At 52.8% G+C, this 18,055-nt stretch overlaps 2 protein-coding genes across 3 annotated transcripts in view; both read left to right on the top strand.

The window, feature by feature from the left end:
• TXNDC16 (thioredoxin domain containing 16) overlaps nt 1-2,808 on the top strand; it is a 41,814-nt gene extending 39,006 nt beyond the window's left edge. For both annotated transcript variants that reach the window (XM_065686321.1, XM_065686320.1), the window contains one exon: nt 1,279-2,808. In XM_065686321.1, the coding sequence (XP_065542393.1) occupies nt 1,279-1,562 (284 nt within the window). In that variant the 3' untranslated portion in view covers nt 1,563-2,808. The remainder of the gene's footprint in view (nt 1-1,278) is intronic.
• On the top strand, nt 2,546-17,733 carry LOC136017464 (uncharacterized). The gene is made up of 4 exons (XM_065685784.1): nt 2,546-2,588; nt 2,900-7,112; nt 11,097-11,317; nt 11,786-17,733. Exons 1-2 carry the CDS (start codon nt 2,546-2,548, stop codon nt 3,991-3,993), a joined length of 1,137 nt encoding a protein of 378 aa, XP_065541856.1. The 3' UTR covers nt 3,994-7,112; nt 11,097-11,317; nt 11,786-17,733.
• Nucleotides 17,734-18,055: the final 322 nt, after the last annotated feature.

Genomic DNA, 18,055 nt, shown 5'->3' with positions numbered 1-18,055 from the left:
TGAGCTGGAGAAGTACAAATAGTTCGGCCAGAAGAGAATACCCACACTCACAAGTTTGCTTGGGGACTGTTTAATGTTCAGAGCCAAGTGTGAATAGTTCTGAATTGACATCTCTTCCCCATGATAATCCTCAAACCTGGCTGTGCTCTCCAGTTGCTGTGAACAGACCCGAAATACAGCTTGCTAATAAGAAGTCTCTCAGCTCCCAGTTGTCAGCATAAGAGATAGCTGCTCTTTAGGCCCCTTTCAACATTTTTTTTGGATGGGAAAGGATAAGGAAGCTGGTACTTTGTTATGTTCATTGGGACATGAAGGGTTGGCTTGTACCATGTAGCATTTTACTGCAACCCTCCTGCTTTAATCAACCTGCTGAAGCTTTGGAGGAAGGCAGCACAGATAAGCCTTCCTTGTGTAGTGTGTAGCCATGGGATGCTACAGGGATCTTGGGAACTGACAGCTGCCAGCCTGCTCCAGGCTCTGGAAAGGCAATCGGGTGACTCCATTTGATTTTTGTGGGTTTTAAAACGAGCCTTGCAAAGCAAGTGTTTCCAAAACCTGGCATCAACCTGGGGAGGGGTAGAATGTATATAGGCTCTTACTGGAGATGAAAGTACCATTTCTGACCCAGTAGTTGCTGGGAGAACCCCACGAGCCAGCCATCCTCCCTATTGCCACTGCTGAAAGCAGCTGGCTGTCATGTAGGTCTCTAGGTAGGGACCTTAATTTTTGCCAGTGTCAGTGGGGTGAGCAGCTTACTGCATGGCCAAGGGCACTTCCAGCCATCACAGCCTCCTTCATCAGGCTTTTAAGTGCTATGAACTGTGTGATCAGTCTTAAAAGCACAAATTAAAGAGTATCCTCACATAATGGGACCACTTCCTCCTCGTGTAGACAGCAGTCCCCTCACTCCTGATGATGTCCCAGTAATGCAGTCACTGAAACACTCTATCTGGGGCCTGAATGAAACATCCACCACTGGTGGACAGACACCCAGTGTGACCTTTGCAGTGAGGATGTCTGAGGACATAAGAGACCCCCACAGCTTTCGGGAACAGAGCCTTGACCAGCTTCAGTAAATATTAATGCACCTCAGGCTGGTTTAATTAGAGTGGTGGTATGAGTTTTGGAGGAAAGAGGGTGATCTTTAAGAAACAATCTTTAATTTTGCATTCACTTGAAGGGCAAAAAAAAAGCTGTAATTCCTTTGAAAGGGAAGTGTCTGTGGAGTGGAGCTGCTTAGCTCTTAACTTACTAACATGGGAGTGTATTTGCTTTCAGGTACCTTGTCTGAGGAAGACTGGAAACCACCTCTTCCTGCTTACGACTTCCTTCAGATGATGGAGACTGCCATGCCTGAACTCTCACTCCACACGTCCCACCACCACAGGGACACACTGAAACAGCACCCACCTGAAAGCCCAGGAGGGCACACAGTCACACAGGACGAGCCATCCCAGGAGACCAAGGCAGAGAAAGTGGGGTCCCCTGGGAGGGACCTGCGTGGGACAGCCCCGAGGCTGGCAGCAAGGGAGAAGCAGGGCAAGAGGCACAGCGAGCTCTGAGAGCTGGGCATAACCCTGCCCGGGGCAGTGAAAGATGTGGGATGGTGCCCAGAAAACCCTCTCACTTTCCCAGCCCTGTATGAGCCTTTATATCAAGGAGAGAAGTGCTTTTAGCTGTAAATTAATATTGAAGGGATAAAACAGCCCCTAAGTCTCAGTGTGAGCTCCCAGCTGCAGTGTGCTCGTCACTGTGCAGTGGCTGTGATTTCTGATGTCAGGAATGTGTCCATACACCCCATACACTGGCCCTCCTCAGCCTGCTGTTGGGATTGCATTTCACAGCAAGCAGAGCAGATCTGCAAGGAAGGTTGCTGTGAGGAAGCTTGGCCCTCCACATAACTGGGGGAGAGATGGGGTGAGCTGACCGCATGCTAGAGGCTCTTCTGCGTAGCAAACTACACTGGAAAAGTCGAATCAGTGGAGCCCTGCTCTGCAGTTTCTGTCTCACACATAGGTGCTTTGGTTGCCCCCACGCAGGAAGGGTGAGTGATTCCAGGATAAAAAGCACATTTCTGTCCTTCCAGTTGCAGCAGCAGCTCTACTCCTGTGTTGGCAAGTCCTGCTCTCAAATAGCAATGTGGACCTGGGAGGGAAAACATGCCCACCACTCTCCAGGGATGCTTAAACTGGCACCCACTTGTGTTTACACCTGACTTTTGCGCCGCATTTGTGAGCATGTTCAAGCTCAGGGGTTAGAGAAGTACCTGGTTAAAGCAGTGTTATTATGAAGGCCGGGGCTCAGATCGTCACAACAGCCATGAATAGCTGGGACAAAAATCTGCCAGCAAATCCCAAGGGCAGGAAGGTTGGAATATGGCTTTGCTCAGTGCTGGCATTTTCTTGGTTACAAGCCCAGGGGGTTATTTGCAGCCTTGATTTTTCTTTGCTCTTGGTAGCAGCAGCGAGGTTGGTGCCTACTGAGCTGGGGACATGCAGGGAGTGAGGTCTGCAGAAAGCCCAACACTTTGGAAACAAGGAGGGAGATGAAGGGCCGGGCTGGCAGTGCTGGGGACAGACCCTTCCGAGGTGGGATGGAGCTGCTTCATGTCCATATCTAGGTGAAGAGTGGCTTTCCAGCCTCTGCCCATCTCCTGGGGACAGCAAAAGTTCTGTCATTCCTTGCTGTAGTACCTGAGCGTGGAGGCCAGCATGGGATGTGGGCTGGGGAGACATGTTTTGTCTGATCCCACCCATGGCATGACAATCTCCCACCCCCTTCAATAAACATCTGCACCCTTCCACAGCACTACTGAGATGTGCCAGCAGGGTCGGATCCTCCTTCTCCTTATGGGTCTGAAGTTACTGGGCGGGGGGGGGGCGTTGAAATTCTTGGTAAGGAACTTCTGAGACCACTGTAACATCTGTACTTCTCATCCTGCAAGCAGCTCTCATTGCACGAGCATACAGCAGACAGGCTCGTCTTCCTGCGGATTCCAGCCATCAAAGGTGCTGCCCACCCCAATGGCTGCTCCCGGCTTCAGGAAGAAGCCCTTTGACAAGAAATTGGACCATTGGCAACCAACAAAGAGGTTTTCCACCACCTCATCCACCCAATTGCTCCGGTTCTACAGTTTGCTCACTGACCACTCGTTGCGCACTGCAATGTACGTGTCCAAATCTGCCGTGCCAGAAGCGTCTTCTTCATCACTGTCTTCTTACTGTCTTCCTCCTCTTCACTGCTGATGCTGCTGCTCACCTCAGGGCTTTTGCTAAAGCAGCAGCAGAGCCCCACAATCAGGAGGAGCAGCAAGCCAGCAGTCACACGGAATTTCCAGTTCCACAAGGCAGCAGAGAGCAGGCTGCTCCATGTCACACCATTGTGCTGTATTCTCTTCATCTCCTCGACCTGCTGCAGCTCCTGCACCATCCGAGCTATCTCGATAAGCATCTCCGAACGCTGCTTCGTGCGGTCACGTGTGGCTTCATCCAGCTTATCACCGACAATGGACACGTTCAAGAGTATGCTTTCCAGAACCCAGAGCTTTGTGAGACCCATGGCCTGCAGGAGAAAGAAGGAATTCAGTGGGGCTGGGAGGGAGGGAAGGAGGAAGGGAGCTGGTGGCGGAGGAAGCACGGACGGGAGCCGCAGAGAGCTGCGGCCAGGCAGGAGAGGGAACGAGGCAGCTGGGAGGCAGCAAGGCCTGCGCCCAGGCACGGAGGCAGCAGCAGCGTGCCCTGCCCGAGGCGCTCGCAGCCAGGGTTTCGATGCAGGGTGAGCACCCACCCCCAGGGCCCCACGTTTCTGCCCCGGCCCTTGTCCAGCCCAGCCTCCCCGCTGCGTGCGCACTCACTGCTGCCCCAGGCCGTTCTGGGTCAGTGCTGCCCGCTGGCACCCTCATATCCATCCCCCATCGTGACTCGTCCCCTGTGGTGTCACAGGCGCCCCGGGCACACCGCAGTCCCGCCCGCACAACCGCGGGCCAGCTGGTAAGCAGAATTTGGAGGGGAGTGAAAGGCAGGATCTCCATAACACAGTCAAAATTATTCCCTGAATGCAGCCGGTTCCTGCAGCTCTTGGGAGTGGGACCTCTGCTGGGACACACCTCCCATGCCTTGATGAATTAGAACAGGGGGGACCAGAGGGTTGAACCCCGGCCAATCCCCCTGTTATAATGAAGCTGGGCAAGGAAGACACAAATGTAGAATTTCTAGTAGAAACCGGGGCTAAGTTTGCTGTGTTAAATCAACAATTAGCTTTGATTGATAATGAATCTTTACATGTGATTTGGGCAACAGGCCAGCAACAGAAGGTACCATGCATGCAACCTCTCCAATACAAAATGGGTAAAAGGATAGGAATGCATAAATTTTTATGTATGTCAGATGCCCCAAAATCATTATTAGGAAGGGACCTATTAGAAAAATTTGAAGCAGAGATCAAGTTTAAAAATGGTGAAATACAAATTAAAGTTAGAGACAGCGAATTAATCAAAATATTAAGGTTAGCTCTCATCCAGCCACAGGTAACAAAGCAGGTTCCCTTGGACGACTTGGATCAAGTCTATCCGGGAGTGTGGGCCAGCAGAATACCGGGTAAGGCAAAGTGTGCCAAACCACTCCAAGGAAGACTGAAGCCCAGGGCACAACTGGTAAGAAATTGTAACGCTCCCATTTTGCCAATCTGGAAAGAGGATGACAAAAGTTATCGATTAATATAAGACGTAAGAGCTATCAATAAAATAGAGCTTTATTAATTTAGAACTTTATCCCGTAGCGGTCAAGCCTTATACATGGTTAACAAAATTAAGAGAGAATCTTGTGTGGTTTACTGTTTTAGACTTAAAAGACGCCTTCTTCTGCCTGCCCTTGGAGCCGGAGACCCCAAAATTGTTTGCTTTTGAATGGAAAAAATCCAGAGTCAGGTCGGAAATCCCAACTCACCTGGACCGCGTTACCCCAAAGCTTCACAAAATAGCCCAGCGTTATCTGGAAACCAACTGGCAAAGACCTTGAAGACTGGACTGCACCCCCTGGGCACGTGGACGACCTATTGATAGCCACCGAAACTTCAGATGTAGGGAATGGACGGTAAGCCCGTTAAATTCTCATGGACTTGAAGGATATAAGGTATCTCAGCAAAAGGCACAAACAATGAAGCAAGAAGTCACCTACCTGGGGTATGAGGTCTCAGGGGAGCAGTGGAAATTAGGACAAGAACGCAAAGAAACAATCTGCCAAACCCCACAACCTCAGGACACTCAAGGAACTTGGCACATTTCTTGGGATGACAGGTTGGTGTCGACTCTGGATCTGTAATTATGGTATATTAGTCAAACCCACATAGCAGTTGCTGCAAACAGAAGTGAGGGAGTAGCAGCGGACTGGGGAAGCAAAACGGGCATTTAATGAATTAAAGAAGGAATTAATGAGGGCCTGAGCCCTTGGACTGCCAGACGTCACCAAACCCTTTTGGTTATTTTCACATGAGAGACAAGGCATAGGCCTAGGGGTCCTAGCTCAAAATACAGGACCCTGTATAAGGGCTGTGGCTTACTTCTCAAAGCAACTAGATGAAGTAAGGAAAAGACGGAGCACCTCCCATATGAAGACAGGCTGAGAAAGTTGAGGCTGTTCAGCCTGGAGAAGAGAAGGCTGCGTGGAGACCTCACAGCACTCTTCCAGTATCTGAGGGGGCATACAGGGATGCTGGAGAGGGACGCCTCATCAAGGACTGTAGCGACAGGACAAGGGGTAATGCGCTCCAACTAAAACTGGAGAAGTCCGGGTTAGATATAAGGAAGAAGTTCTTTGCTTTGGGGGTGGTGAGGCACTGGAACAATTGCTCAAAGAAGTGGTAAATGCTTCATCCCTGGTGGTGTTTGAGGCCAGGTTGGAGAGAGTGCTGGGCAGCATGGTCTGGGGTGAGGTGTTTCTGCCCATGGCGGGGGGCTTGGAACTAAATTCTGTTAAGGTCCTTTCCAACTGTTACTGTTTTATGAATCTTATGATTCTGTGGAGCTGACCATGAAGCACAGCCCCCAACAGTCTGACCATCAAGCAGAGCCCTTTCCATAGCCCACACCCTCACAGAAGCTGTGTTTGTTTGGGTGTAACAGTGAGAGATTTATTGGCATCTTTGCACAAGAGAAAGCTCCCAGAGGGAACGGACCCTCTCAAAGAGGAAGGGAGCTCACTGTCCAGGTAGTCACAGGAGTCTCTGTTGCCAGGCTCCTTTCCAGTGGGCTCTTTGGCTGCCTCTGGGTCCCACTCCCAGAGCATGCTTTCGCTGTGGAGGAAAGCTGAGGCAGGAATTCCCACTGCCGATAGAGCAACGTGTTCTCCGTGCCCAGCGTGCTCAGTTTTGGGCACCAGCTCCCCGGGGAGGGTCCAGCATGTATAGATTCTCCGTCCAGACCCCAGTGAGCACATGGGGGCACATCAGTGGTGCCTCTCGCTTGGTGCCTGCACAGCTGGAGCTGCCACCAAGAGTTTGGCCCGTGTGAAATGCCATTCTGGCCACAGGCAGTGAGAGGAGAAAGCAGGGGGAAAGTCATCTTTGTTGCTGCTGTAGTTGTCAATGGCTGCTGTCTCAAAACCATCGAGAAGAGAATGCTGCTGCTCTTGGCAGAGGTCCACTGCACAAGGTTCTTCCTTTTCTTGCAGCGTTTCCTTGCAGGCCGCATGTCTGGCAGTAGTTTGAAATGCCCAGAAAGAGCATTAGTCCTGGGCACTCCTCGAAGCCCTTAATTGAAACAGACCATTTTTGGACCTAATGACAGGCTTAGAGCCAAAATGTATGTATTTAAAATGATAAACTTTAGCACACAGATTGGAGCTTGCCATGCAGCTGAGTATTCCCAAGGGAAGGAGTAGGTAACCATGTGAACATCCTCTCTGAGTTCCTGCCACTGCTCTGCTGTATGAGTTCGTTCTGCTCCTGAGCTCTATGAGCTGTATGCCAGTCATTTCCCATCCTGTCCCAGTGCTGTTGTTACAGCATTGCTCTTCCACTTGCTGCAGGTGAAGTGCGATGTTTGCGCATGTTACGGATGTCTTCAATGAATTCCATCTCAAGTGCAATCCACCTCCATCTGTTTTGGGCACAGTGTGGTGAGTGGAGGGGCTGGTGTGATGGGCTGGTGTGGATGCATCCTTATGGGAACACTCCCCCAGCCAGCTGATCCCTGCAGCAGAAGGATTCCTTTCTTCAGCAGGGGTTGTGCAAGACAAAGAGCATTCTCACATCCCGACTCTTCTTGCCCCTACATCCTTTTCCATTGCAGCCCTTCTTTGCAGCATCGCGCAGGAGCTTGTCACTAGGGGTCAGTGCCACATCTCATTTACGGCTGCAGCAATTACTGCCTCTCCCTCCCAGTGCTGTTTCCTGGTGCTGGAGCATTGCCACCAAAGCAGTGAGGTGTCAGGAGTGGTTGTCTGGTGGCGCCCTATGGGGATGCTGGTGGCTGGGGGGCTGTTTGCTCCCAGAGACAGTGGCTGGAACAAGGCTGGGGAGTTCCCGTTCTACAGGCTTCAGACCCCCCATGTCAGCAGCAAGATCCAGCAGCTTGAGAGTCCTGGCTGGGCTTGGGGGTGCCAGGAGCCCTAAGCTGCAGGCATCTGCAGGGACTTGGGAAGGTCACCATGTCCGTGTCTGCCCGATACTGGCATCAAGCTGTGTTTGCTGGAGCTGGGGAATGTGAGCATGGGTACAGGTCACATCCTGGTCCACATCAGCATGCATAAGTCTGGCTTTGATTTTGTTGTTATTCTTTTAATACAAAATGTCTTTTTCATTGCATAGCACAAGCAGGCACTTAGGGAAATCTATCAAGGTGTATATGTGCCAAGATATGTACAGACAGGGAGAAAATGCTAGGGATATTTGGGACAGTTTGACTGTGGTCTGCATCCCACAGCACACTCATTCACTGCAGGAAAAACGCCAGCATTAGGTCGCCTTTTAATAGCTGTGGCTCTAGGGACAGACCGGTGCAGAAAAGACTACTCAGTGGGTGCTTATGGCCTTGAATGAGAAGCGAGTCGGAGGAAGGAGAGCTCTGGACCTGGGGGCAGCTGTGAGGGATGGGTTTGTGTCGCAGGATGCTGTCCTGCATGCACCACTTGGCATAAAAGTGATCGCTGGGGGACTGAGTGTATCTGCCAGTGCTCTCTGCCTCAGCACATGCTGATGCTGAAGTCAGGCAAGATCTCAATGAATGCTGATGCTGTAAGCTCCTTTTTCAACCATTTAACACCAAAAGACACCTGGTGTGGTGCTTGCTGAGCTGAAGAACTGATCAATTTCCTGACAGACATATTATTGACTATTTACAGCTTCAGCTCAAACTCTTCTTTTGATGGTACTTTACTTCAGCACTACGCTAAAGGTGGACATTCATATGTACCTCATGCACTTTGAGAACCTTTCAGGTTGATCAGAAAATAAAATGATGATACACCAGAAAAGAAAGGGATTATGTGCTTGTCCTGCAGAGCAAAACAGTTTACATTACTGTCTGAAACAATAGGAAATTCTCCATGTGCTGTGGTCTGGCTGCTCAGCTGCCATCCATGATGAATTCTTCAGAGCCATCACCATCAGTTAGGAGGAAGGAAAGCTTGCAGCAGCAGTGCTCACTGCAGGGTAGAGGGAACACTAAGGGTGCACTTTGTGTTTTCCATGTTTACAGAGCTTTCAGAGGAAGGATTACAGAGGTGCCTGCTGCGTTGTTGTGCCAAGGGGTGGTGGATTGAACAGCACAGAAGCCCAAGGGAGGTGGCTGTGGAACAGAAGTTCCCATGCTGCCTGCTGCCCTTGGGTGTTTGGAGCCAGCTGACTCAGGAGCTGGCATGCTCCCACCTGCTCCCACCAATGGGCACTCCCCAGACAATGGGACATTGGGAAGCAGCCACAGCGTTTCTCCCAGCTTTTCCACCTTTTGAGCAAAACGAGAGTGGGGAAAGACAAGTCCCTGCTGTGGAAGGTGGATTTTCCAAGTTGGCTGTTCTCAGCCTGTCCTGCACCACTGATGGCCACAGTCCCTCCTGATAAAGCCTTGCTCTGTGGCCAGGCTCTCCTCTGACTCTGCCACATACAGCTGCAGGATGGCGGAAGAGAAGGCTGTAGCAGGGAGGAAACAGGCAGGAAACAGGAGACGCTATTGCCCCCAGGAGGGAGATGCTGCAAGGCAGGAGTGGGGCCATAGGAAGGACACTTCTGCCTGTGGGCAGGCAGCTGCTCTGCCAGCAATTCCTGGCAGCGCTGCCAGGATGTGAAGCAGGACAAGAGCTGGTGGGCTGGCTGGTGTCTCTTGGGCTCATCAGTGCCTGGTGCTGCATGGGGACAAGGGTCTGGCAGGGCTGGGGGATGGTTGGGACCAGTCACTCCATCCCATCTGGTGCTTCAGCCTGACAGAGATGCTTTTCTTGCTGCTACCAAGCAGGGCAGGTTCCTCTCCAGCACAGCTTGGCCATGATCCCTGCCACTGGGCACCCTCCTTTGCCACAGGGCCCTGCCAGCAGTGACCAGAGGCTGTTTGCCCTGTGTTGCTGGGTGAGGCTGATCTCTGGCCAAGGCTTTCTCAAATCACCTTGGGCAGGCGAATGGCCAGACCTCAACCCACCCTTGGAAGCATCCAATTTTACCAGGGTGCTGCAAACCATCCTGATACCCTGGGACTGTGATCCCTGTGCCTTCGGCATTGCCCAAAGGGATGGGAGAAGGGTCCCATGGCTCAACGATGCCTGGGGTGGTCTGTCATTGCCAGCAGGTTCCCCTGCCCTGACTCAAACCAGCTTCCCAAGCCCATGCAATGCCAGCTGATTTGGGGCAGGAGCAGAGGCTGCAGTGTTGAGGAGCAACCTGGGGGGAATCTGGAGACAGGCAGACAGATGTTGGCATGGGTGTGGGACGGGAAGCCGTCAGTGCCATACTGGCACAGCTGGAGGTGGCAGAGGAGCTGTGCTGGGGAAGGGAGGGCGCAGGGGCAGGATGGAGCTGGGCTATGAGATAAGGGGTGGCGGCTGAGCGGGCTGGGTTTCCTCATTGCTTAGGGTGGCTCTTCCGCCGGACGATTCCATTGCCAAAAATACAGCGTGCTCCTGGAGCAGGCCCAGGGCAGGTACCTGCAGCACCCAACCCTACGCTGCCTGCAGGGCAGCTGTGATGGGGTCTTCATTCCTTCTGCCCCATGCTCAGCATGGGCAGGGGTTGAATCTTAAGGTCACCACTGGCTCCATCCTCCCCTGGGTTAGGATAAAGCCAGGACAAACAGTGAACAGCCCAAACCAGCTCCTCATAGAATGCCTTCTCTCTGTATTTTCCCCTCCCAAGAGAGTTGCTCCACCTGTAGCATCGCCTTTTGGGACTACACCCATGGCTACAGCGTCCTGCTCTGTCCCAAAGCTGAGTGATGTAGGTGTCCACACAGGGACCTCGCTGCTCATGCCCCTGGCCCATCAGGGTGACTCTCACACCCAGTTGGCCAAGTCAAAGACCAACAACCACAATGGACCATCCCATGGCAATCTCTTTGCAGTGTCTTTCCCTCTGTGGGGCTGGGAAGAGAGTGAAGGTGGCACGTCCCCTGGCACCACATTACTGGGTCTATTGTTCATTGTTCCCTCTTGGCTCGGCAGAGCTGGCATGGGGACGAGAATCGATAAGGTGGGAGAGGGCACTGCTCCGCTTCCTGCTTTCCAGAAGGTTATTTCCCGCCTCGCCTGACCTCTCCTTAAGTAAACTCAGTGCTTCACCTCCCTTAGAGTTTGCTTTGCTCTCCCACACTCATCCAGCACAGCATGGGGCCCAGGGAAAACAGCCCTATTAATAGCCCACAGGGTTGCCAAATCTCTTCTGTGTGTTGAAAGAGTGGCTGCAATACCATGATTCAGCCCTCAGTGGTAACACATGGGCCAGTTCCCCCATGGGGAAGGCTCCCAACTTTGCTTCAGCCCCGGAGGGCAATGCTCAGCTCTCCAGCAGGGTAGGGAGGTGGGGAAGGGCCTTTGCTCCTTCGACCAGGGATATTTTGGCTTGCTTGCAACACAAATAGTAATATCACTAAACTTGGTGTTGTTCCTCTCCATTGGCAGCTGCCCAAGCTCATGGGCTGGACTCATTCTGCACATGGACCCTTAAAGAGTCAAAACCAGGACTCCCAGTGAAGGCAAAGCCATGGACCCTTGCTGTGGCTCCTTGTGCCCAGGGCTGAAGAGAACTCCTAGAGATGAAAGCTATGGTGTCCCTCTCCCAGCCATGTCCAGCTGAATGTTGTGTTCACTTCTGGCCCCCTCACTACAGAAGAGACATTGAGGTGCTGGAGTGGGTCTAGAGAAGGGCAATGGAGCTGGTGCAGGGCCTGGAGCACAAGTGTGATAAGGAACAGCTGAGGGAACCGGAGGGGTTTAGTCTGGAATAGAGAAGGCTCAGGGGGGACCTTATTGCACTCTAGAACTACCTGAAGGGAGGATGGAGAGAGGAGGTGGCTGGTCTTTTCTCGCAAGTAACAAGGGACAGGACAAGAGGTAACGGCCTCAAGCTGCACCAGGGGAGGTTTAGATTGGATATTAGGAAAAATGTCTTCACCAAGAGGGTTGTCAAGTGTTGGAACAAGCTGCCCAGGGCAGTGGTGGAATCACCGTCCCTGGGAGGTTCGCACATCATGTAGACAAAGCCCTCAGTGACACGGTTTAGTGGGGCTTGGCAGTGCTGGTGTAATGGTTAAACTTGATGATCTTAAAGGTCTTTTCCAACCTAGCTGATTCTATGATTCTATGTGCAGTCTTGCCTGCAGGAGAGCACATAGCAGAGCCTCTCAGTGCAGTGCCTGGAGCATCTCCTCAGGCTCCTTTTGAGTTTTAAGTCGTGAAGTCTTCTCTCCAGCAGCTGGACTGGTGAGTGACCCATGACGAGGAGTGGGAGCTTTGGAGGGCTGGGTTACCCTGGAGAGATGCTCTGGGTGACTCCCTGTGGACCCTGAACCTGCTGTGGGGTGGTGGGTGGGAGAAGTGCTGCAAAGGGAGAGGTGGGATCCTGGACATAGAGGTAGCGCTCGGCTACGTGGAGGATGCTATGGCTGGGAGAATTCAGCTTTGCATGGCAGTGGTCGGGGGAAGGAGTCCCAGCTGTGAGCAGGGCCAGGCACCAACACCAAGGCAAATATTTGGGCAGGCAGTTACTGTCCAAAAATAACTGCAAATGCTTTCAGGAGCAAAGCTGGAACACTCTCCATGGGCAGCAGCCAGAGTCCCCCGGCCCGGGAGAGCTCCCAGCACAGGGGACAGAGGTAGGGCAGGTACATGCGTGCTCGGCTGGCTCACAGGGACACAGAGATCCTGAAAGAGTCACTCCAATGGAGTATTTCCACTGGAGAGCCAATGCAACAACCACAGGCTTCCACTGAGCTTCAGCACCGTCCTTGCCAAGCACCCAGGTGACCCCAAATCTTGTCCTCAAGTCCCCACTCCACCTGCCATCTGCAGCAGCCCAGCCACCAGCTGCACAGCCACCAGTTCCACTGGCAGAGACCTCTCTGGGGTGGGACCCCCCAGCAAGGTGCCAGGCCCCCCAAGCTGGTGGTCAGAGCACAGCCTGATCTGGGGCATCCCACCAAGAAGCATCCTTCAGTACCCACAGGTGGGTCCAAGATCCTCTGGGCCTGTGTGGTTTTGGGAGGTGTAAAGCAGTAGAGGGGTGGTGCAGATCCCCACTCCAGACACACAGCTCAGAGCTCCAGCCAGCTTGGGAACCTGAGCCAGAGCCCCCGCCTGAGCTGGAGCCAGCATAAACCCAAGCAGGCAGCGACAACAGGCACCCAGGACATGTGGGTGTAATTCCTCACCAGGGTGATGTTCCCACAGCCAAAATCCTGCCTTTTCCTGAGCCATCCATCAGCTCCTGTGCTGCCCTCTTGCTGACCCCCTGTGTCTCTTCCCAAACCCCCACCTGCTCCCCAGGAATAGCGCAGCACCCAGAAGAACACACAGTGTTGAAAGCCATCTCCCCATTGTGTGAATAAGCTAAGATGACAACCAAGGTGCGAATGGCTGTGGTTTGACCCACTGGCCACTGTCCCTTCCTGTGGTCCCCACACTGGTGGCGCTCATCCTCACTCTTCATGCATCAGGCACTGCTGCCAACCCTCTGCATAGAGCTGGGTTTCTCCAGGGTTTAATCAGCCAGGTCCTGAGCCATCCCCATGTGCAGACACCAGGGGCCAGACTCTTGACTTTCTTTGACATGGTGCCACCTCCCCCTTAATGAAAATCATGGAAAGTATGAGCTTGCAACCCTCTAACACACCACCTTCACAGGCTCCTGGGCACATGGAGGCCAAAGAGGAAGCCCAGAGGGACCTCCAGGTCTTTCTGCTCCTCCTTCTGCCTCTTGCCCTTTGCCTCAGGTCAGGGAGGAGGCAGCAGTGAGGTACTGCAGGCTCCAGATGCAGGCTGGAACCTGCTTCATTTCTTCTTCTCCGCATAGGACAGACTGAACTCCTCACCAGAGCCCCTCTCACCAGGGAGGCACTCAAAGTGCTTCTGAAGCATTAAGTACGTGCTGGCAATAGCTGTGACTCCACATCAGGGCTGGTGGTGTCATCCGTGTGTCCCTGGGTCCCGTCTGACTCTCGGGCAGTGTTGCTCCATGTTCCCACTGATGCCTGTCCCCAGGGAATCAGCAAAGCCTGGAATCCACGAAGAAGAAACCAGAAACCCAAGCTGTTCCTTTATTCTCACCCCGCCATTTGCAGCGGGGTCTGAGTCGAGAGCTGGGGATGTTTGTGGTTGCCAGCTTAGCCATGATGCTACAGCCTTGGGTAGTTGGACATTGAAGCAGGGCTCAGAGCCTGGTCTCAAGGGGCTCCGGGGACCCAGCACGCATCCTGGGGATGCGTCACCTCCTGTGTGGTACCCTCACCATCCTCTCCCCAAGGACACCAGAACAGTTGTATCTGCAGCAGAGACTGACAGCAGCAGTGCAGGGCAGGACGGGGTTGACATCCAGCCTTGCCTCTTCCCATCCTCTTCCCTTCTGGATGGACACCCAGTCCTTTCTCCCAGTTTGCTACTGATGGGCACAAGCTTTCTGCATCAGAGGCAGGTGGGTCCCTCACTCCTGATGCCTGGTTGTGGTGAGGCCGGGATACCTGGCATGGACTGTCCCCAGTGCTGACTGGGCAAACAGGGATCTCCTTGGGAGCAAAGCAGGTCAGGACAAAGCCAGGCCAAGCCATGCGAGGGTGAAATGGGAGGGCATGAGTGTGATTCAGGCTGTGTCACTCTAAGGCAGCACTGCACCAGCAGAGGGAAATCCCTCTTGATTCATGGCTTAGGAAGCTCTGTGGCTTGTTGGGACTACAGTGACCCAGAGATGCTGCCCCAAGTGGAGAGGGCTCTTGATGATGGGCACAGCCAGATGCCAGAATCTTTTTCGAGCTCAGCTGCAGCTTGGCTGGGAGGGCCATGGCCATGATGCATGGGCTGAGCAAGAGAGATGAGATTTTTTACCAGGAGGGATTTCTCTCTGTCTTTATTGCAGCCAGAAGCACAGCATGGTCCATTTTAAGGTCACAGCTCCAGCTGGAATGAGGTCGTAGATATTTTACTTTATCTCTGCAGTCCGATTCCCAGGGAATGGGAAGGGCTTCACAACACAGCCCATGCATCCCTAGCTTCCCGTGGCAAGACTTCAGTTATTCCCCTGGCAAGCCATGTCCTGCGGTACCAGACAGCGGGGCCAGCTGGCTGCTGTTCCTATCCCTTCCCCTGTGCTGGGAACACTGGGGGGTCTGTGGGAGGACACCCCACCACATCCCCTGTCCCCACAACGGGAGCTTTCCACCTGCAGGTCCCTCCTGTGTAGACCCCAAGCTCTTTTCTGAGGGGTGGTGGTCCCTCCAGAAAGGGAGAGATTCAGAGGGATGGGCTTGGCTCTTGGTGACTGCTGACCATGGCCAGCCAAGGTTGCTCCAACTTGCTCTGTGCTTGGACTGGTTCCCTAAATCCCAGCTAGTGTGTGCTGCTGGAAACAAGCTACAAAGAGACCTGGCATGAGCCAGCAGGGCCAGCCTTACATTCCTCTCTCCAAACAGCTCCCAAAGTAGATCTGTATTTTTAAGGATATGAGTTAAAGCCATTTAATCACAAGCCTCCTGCTGTCCATTTCCTTTGGATTTCCTTGTCTTTCCACGGTTTTTTTCTCAAGCAACATCCTTCCAAGATCCTGAGGATGGTTGAAAGTTGAGCCATTATCAGTGAAGAGTACTTAACCCTGCTCTCCTCTCCTGCGTCACGGGTCTTTCCTCATGCACCACGGTGCAATGAGGGCAAACTCCTCTGTGCATTCACCCTCCCATGGTGTGTCAGGGGTGATTTCCAGGAGTGCTCCAGCAGTGCCAGGAAGCACCCTGCGATCTTCTAGGAAAGCAGGGCTGGGCTTTTAGACCAGAGGGGTTTACTTACCCTTTGCCAAACTCAGCGACAGTTCGGCTCCACCAGAGACATGATCCCTGCCACCAAGCCTCAGCCAGTCTTCATACAGGGAATTGTCTTATTTTGCCCATCCCAGTCCTCCAGTCCGGGCTGACTGGAAGAATCCCAATGACATGGGCACGTTAGTGTCCCTGGTCCTGCAACAACATGGGGTTACTGATATCCATTAGCCCTAGATCTCCAGCCAGGTCTTTCCATCTGCTGCTTGATATCAAGGATAGGAGGTATTCTCCTTGGACTTCACATATAGGTCCCCTCCATTTTCTTGCCCAAATAGAAAAAGGTGGGGTTTTTTGTTCCTCTCATCCTGCAAAATCCAGCTGGCAGCAGCTGATGAAGCTGCTGAGATTGATCTGTACTCTGCAAATCTCATTTCTTCCTGGTTGCTCTTTGCTCCCCTGGCCATTGCCTTCTTGGGTGACCTCTGCCTGCTCTGTGCTGCTCCAATGCCCTTTAGCATCAGGCTGCATTGGTTTTTCCCAACCACAGTGGCTGTTGGTCTGTGTTGGGCCCGGCTGGGAGTCCCATGTACCAGGGTGGAACACACTGTAGAGCTGTGGAACCTCCTTGGAGGACAGGGTCTGCTCTGCAAGGATGGGGACCCCAAAGGTGTCCCCTCTGAGGTCTGCTGCTCCAGCAGCTGTATGGCCCCACAGGCTGCCAGCACCCTTCCACTCCCTGGGGGCACCAGCAAGTCCAAGCAGGGGGAAAGCACAATTAAATGTGATTTTACAAATGCACTGGGTGCAAAGGCAAGTCTCAAAGCAAACACGCCCGCAAGAAGAAATCCGTCTTGGCTTAGCACGTCCTTCTGAAAACACAGAATGGCTTCAGAAAAATGTGAGAAAACATGAGCTGCTGAGAGGAAAAACAGAGCAAAGCAGCAACGTGATGGTGTGTGCTGCCTGCAGACAAGGCTGATCACCCTTCAAAGGTTGTCAGATGCTTGAATGCTCCCAAACACCCCGCAGAAGGGATGCGCCACACCAAGGCCTTTCAGCTCCCTCTCAAAGAGAGATTATAGATTATAAACTTTGCAAATCCTCATGATTTAGTCTCATAATTACAGCACATTAATCATAACAATAAATAATTAAGAGAATCAGGAGCCTTTTGCATAGCTGTTCAAGAAGCTTCTGGCCATTGCAGGAGTGATGCTGTTTGAAGCTGAGCCCAGCTGCTCTGCAGTGCGGCTCTGGCTGGAGCTGGTGGGATGCACCATCAGGAAAACACCATACCTGGGAAGGAAGAGCTGGCCACAGTGTCTCTGCTTGCGCAAGCAGCTACACCAAGGAGGAAAATGCTGGAAAAACTGCCCCGGGAAGGATGCTCAGCGAGAAGGATGCTCTGAGGGGGTAATCGCTGCTAGAACCAGCAGATGTCCTGCCCTGGGTTTCCTGGTGTTTGCTTTTGACCCCTGAACCCCTCTCAGGCAGATCAGGAGTTCCACGTTTCACTGTCCTGGGGTTACCCCATGCGCCCTGGCAGCAGCAAGCCTCCAGATCCCAGAGCACTGTGCAGGGAACACTCAGGTTTTTAGGCTGATTCAGCTGCCAAAGCTTGGGACAACAAAAGGCAATGAATGGAGGGCTGGTAGCAAAGTACTACCAGCAAAGAAACCAGCTGGGCACAGCAATTTCCAATCGCCAAGCACACCAGGACAGGCCCTGTCTCCTTTCTCCTTTCCTCTTTCCCTTTCCTCTTGCCCCTTTTCCCCAGTCCCCATCCCTGTTTGCAGAGCTGCAGGAGGTTTGCAGAAGCTTCGTGCTCATTCTTATCCATGTCCTGGATGTGGTCCTGCAGTAGAAATGACGGATGGTGATGGCCCTGCTGGGAACGGCCCCATGGGACCAGGGAGTGCTGGGGGCAGCAATGACCCAGGGATACCAGTGAAATCAGGAGAAAGAAGTTTCCTAAACTGATGCCTGAGGTGATCACTCCAAGTCCCCAAGCAGCTTCCTCCAGCAGCCCCATGGACCACCCAGCAGAGCCCTTCAGCCAGGGCAGGGGCTGCTCTTGCCTTCCCCAGGCATTGGGCATGCCCCAGTTTGCTGAGAGTAAATGCTGAGGACTCATCCTCATGGACCTATGGGTCAATCCGGACACTGTGGGGCCCTCGGAGAGTCCTCACAGCTGTAAATGAGCATTCCCAGTTCCAACTGGATGAAAAAGGTCTTTCTTTAGCAGAGGAAATAGCAGCTGCTCATGACAAATAAATGTTCTCTCATGTATACATCCACTCAGCATGACAAACTCCATGACGCTCAATTAGCTGCATGGGCAAAACTGTAGTAGCATGAATGTCCAGGGATAAACAAGGCCCAACAAACAGCCCTGGAATGGCTTCTTGTAAACACTGTTCCTTCTTTTCTTAAGTCTGTTCAAAACGCTGTCTGCTTTGACATTTCACATCTGTCCTGGCCAACACCACCTCCTCCTGCACTCCCACATACAGAGAGATAAAGTCTTGTGCCTGGCGTGCTGTGGCAGCAGTACTGGGGATACTGGGCTTGCAGTAAATTGCATCCTTAGTGGGTTTTATCCATCCCAGTTCTGCCAAC

The sequence above is a fragment of the Lathamus discolor genome, chromosome 6 (genome assembly GCF_037157495.1).
Source record: "Lathamus discolor isolate bLatDis1 chromosome 6, bLatDis1.hap1, whole genome shotgun sequence".
Taxonomy (NCBI): domain Eukaryota; kingdom Metazoa; phylum Chordata; class Aves; order Psittaciformes; family Psittacidae; genus Lathamus; species Lathamus discolor.
Note: the sequence above shows the minus strand (reverse complement) of the source record. Positions and strands in the feature narration are given on the sequence as shown.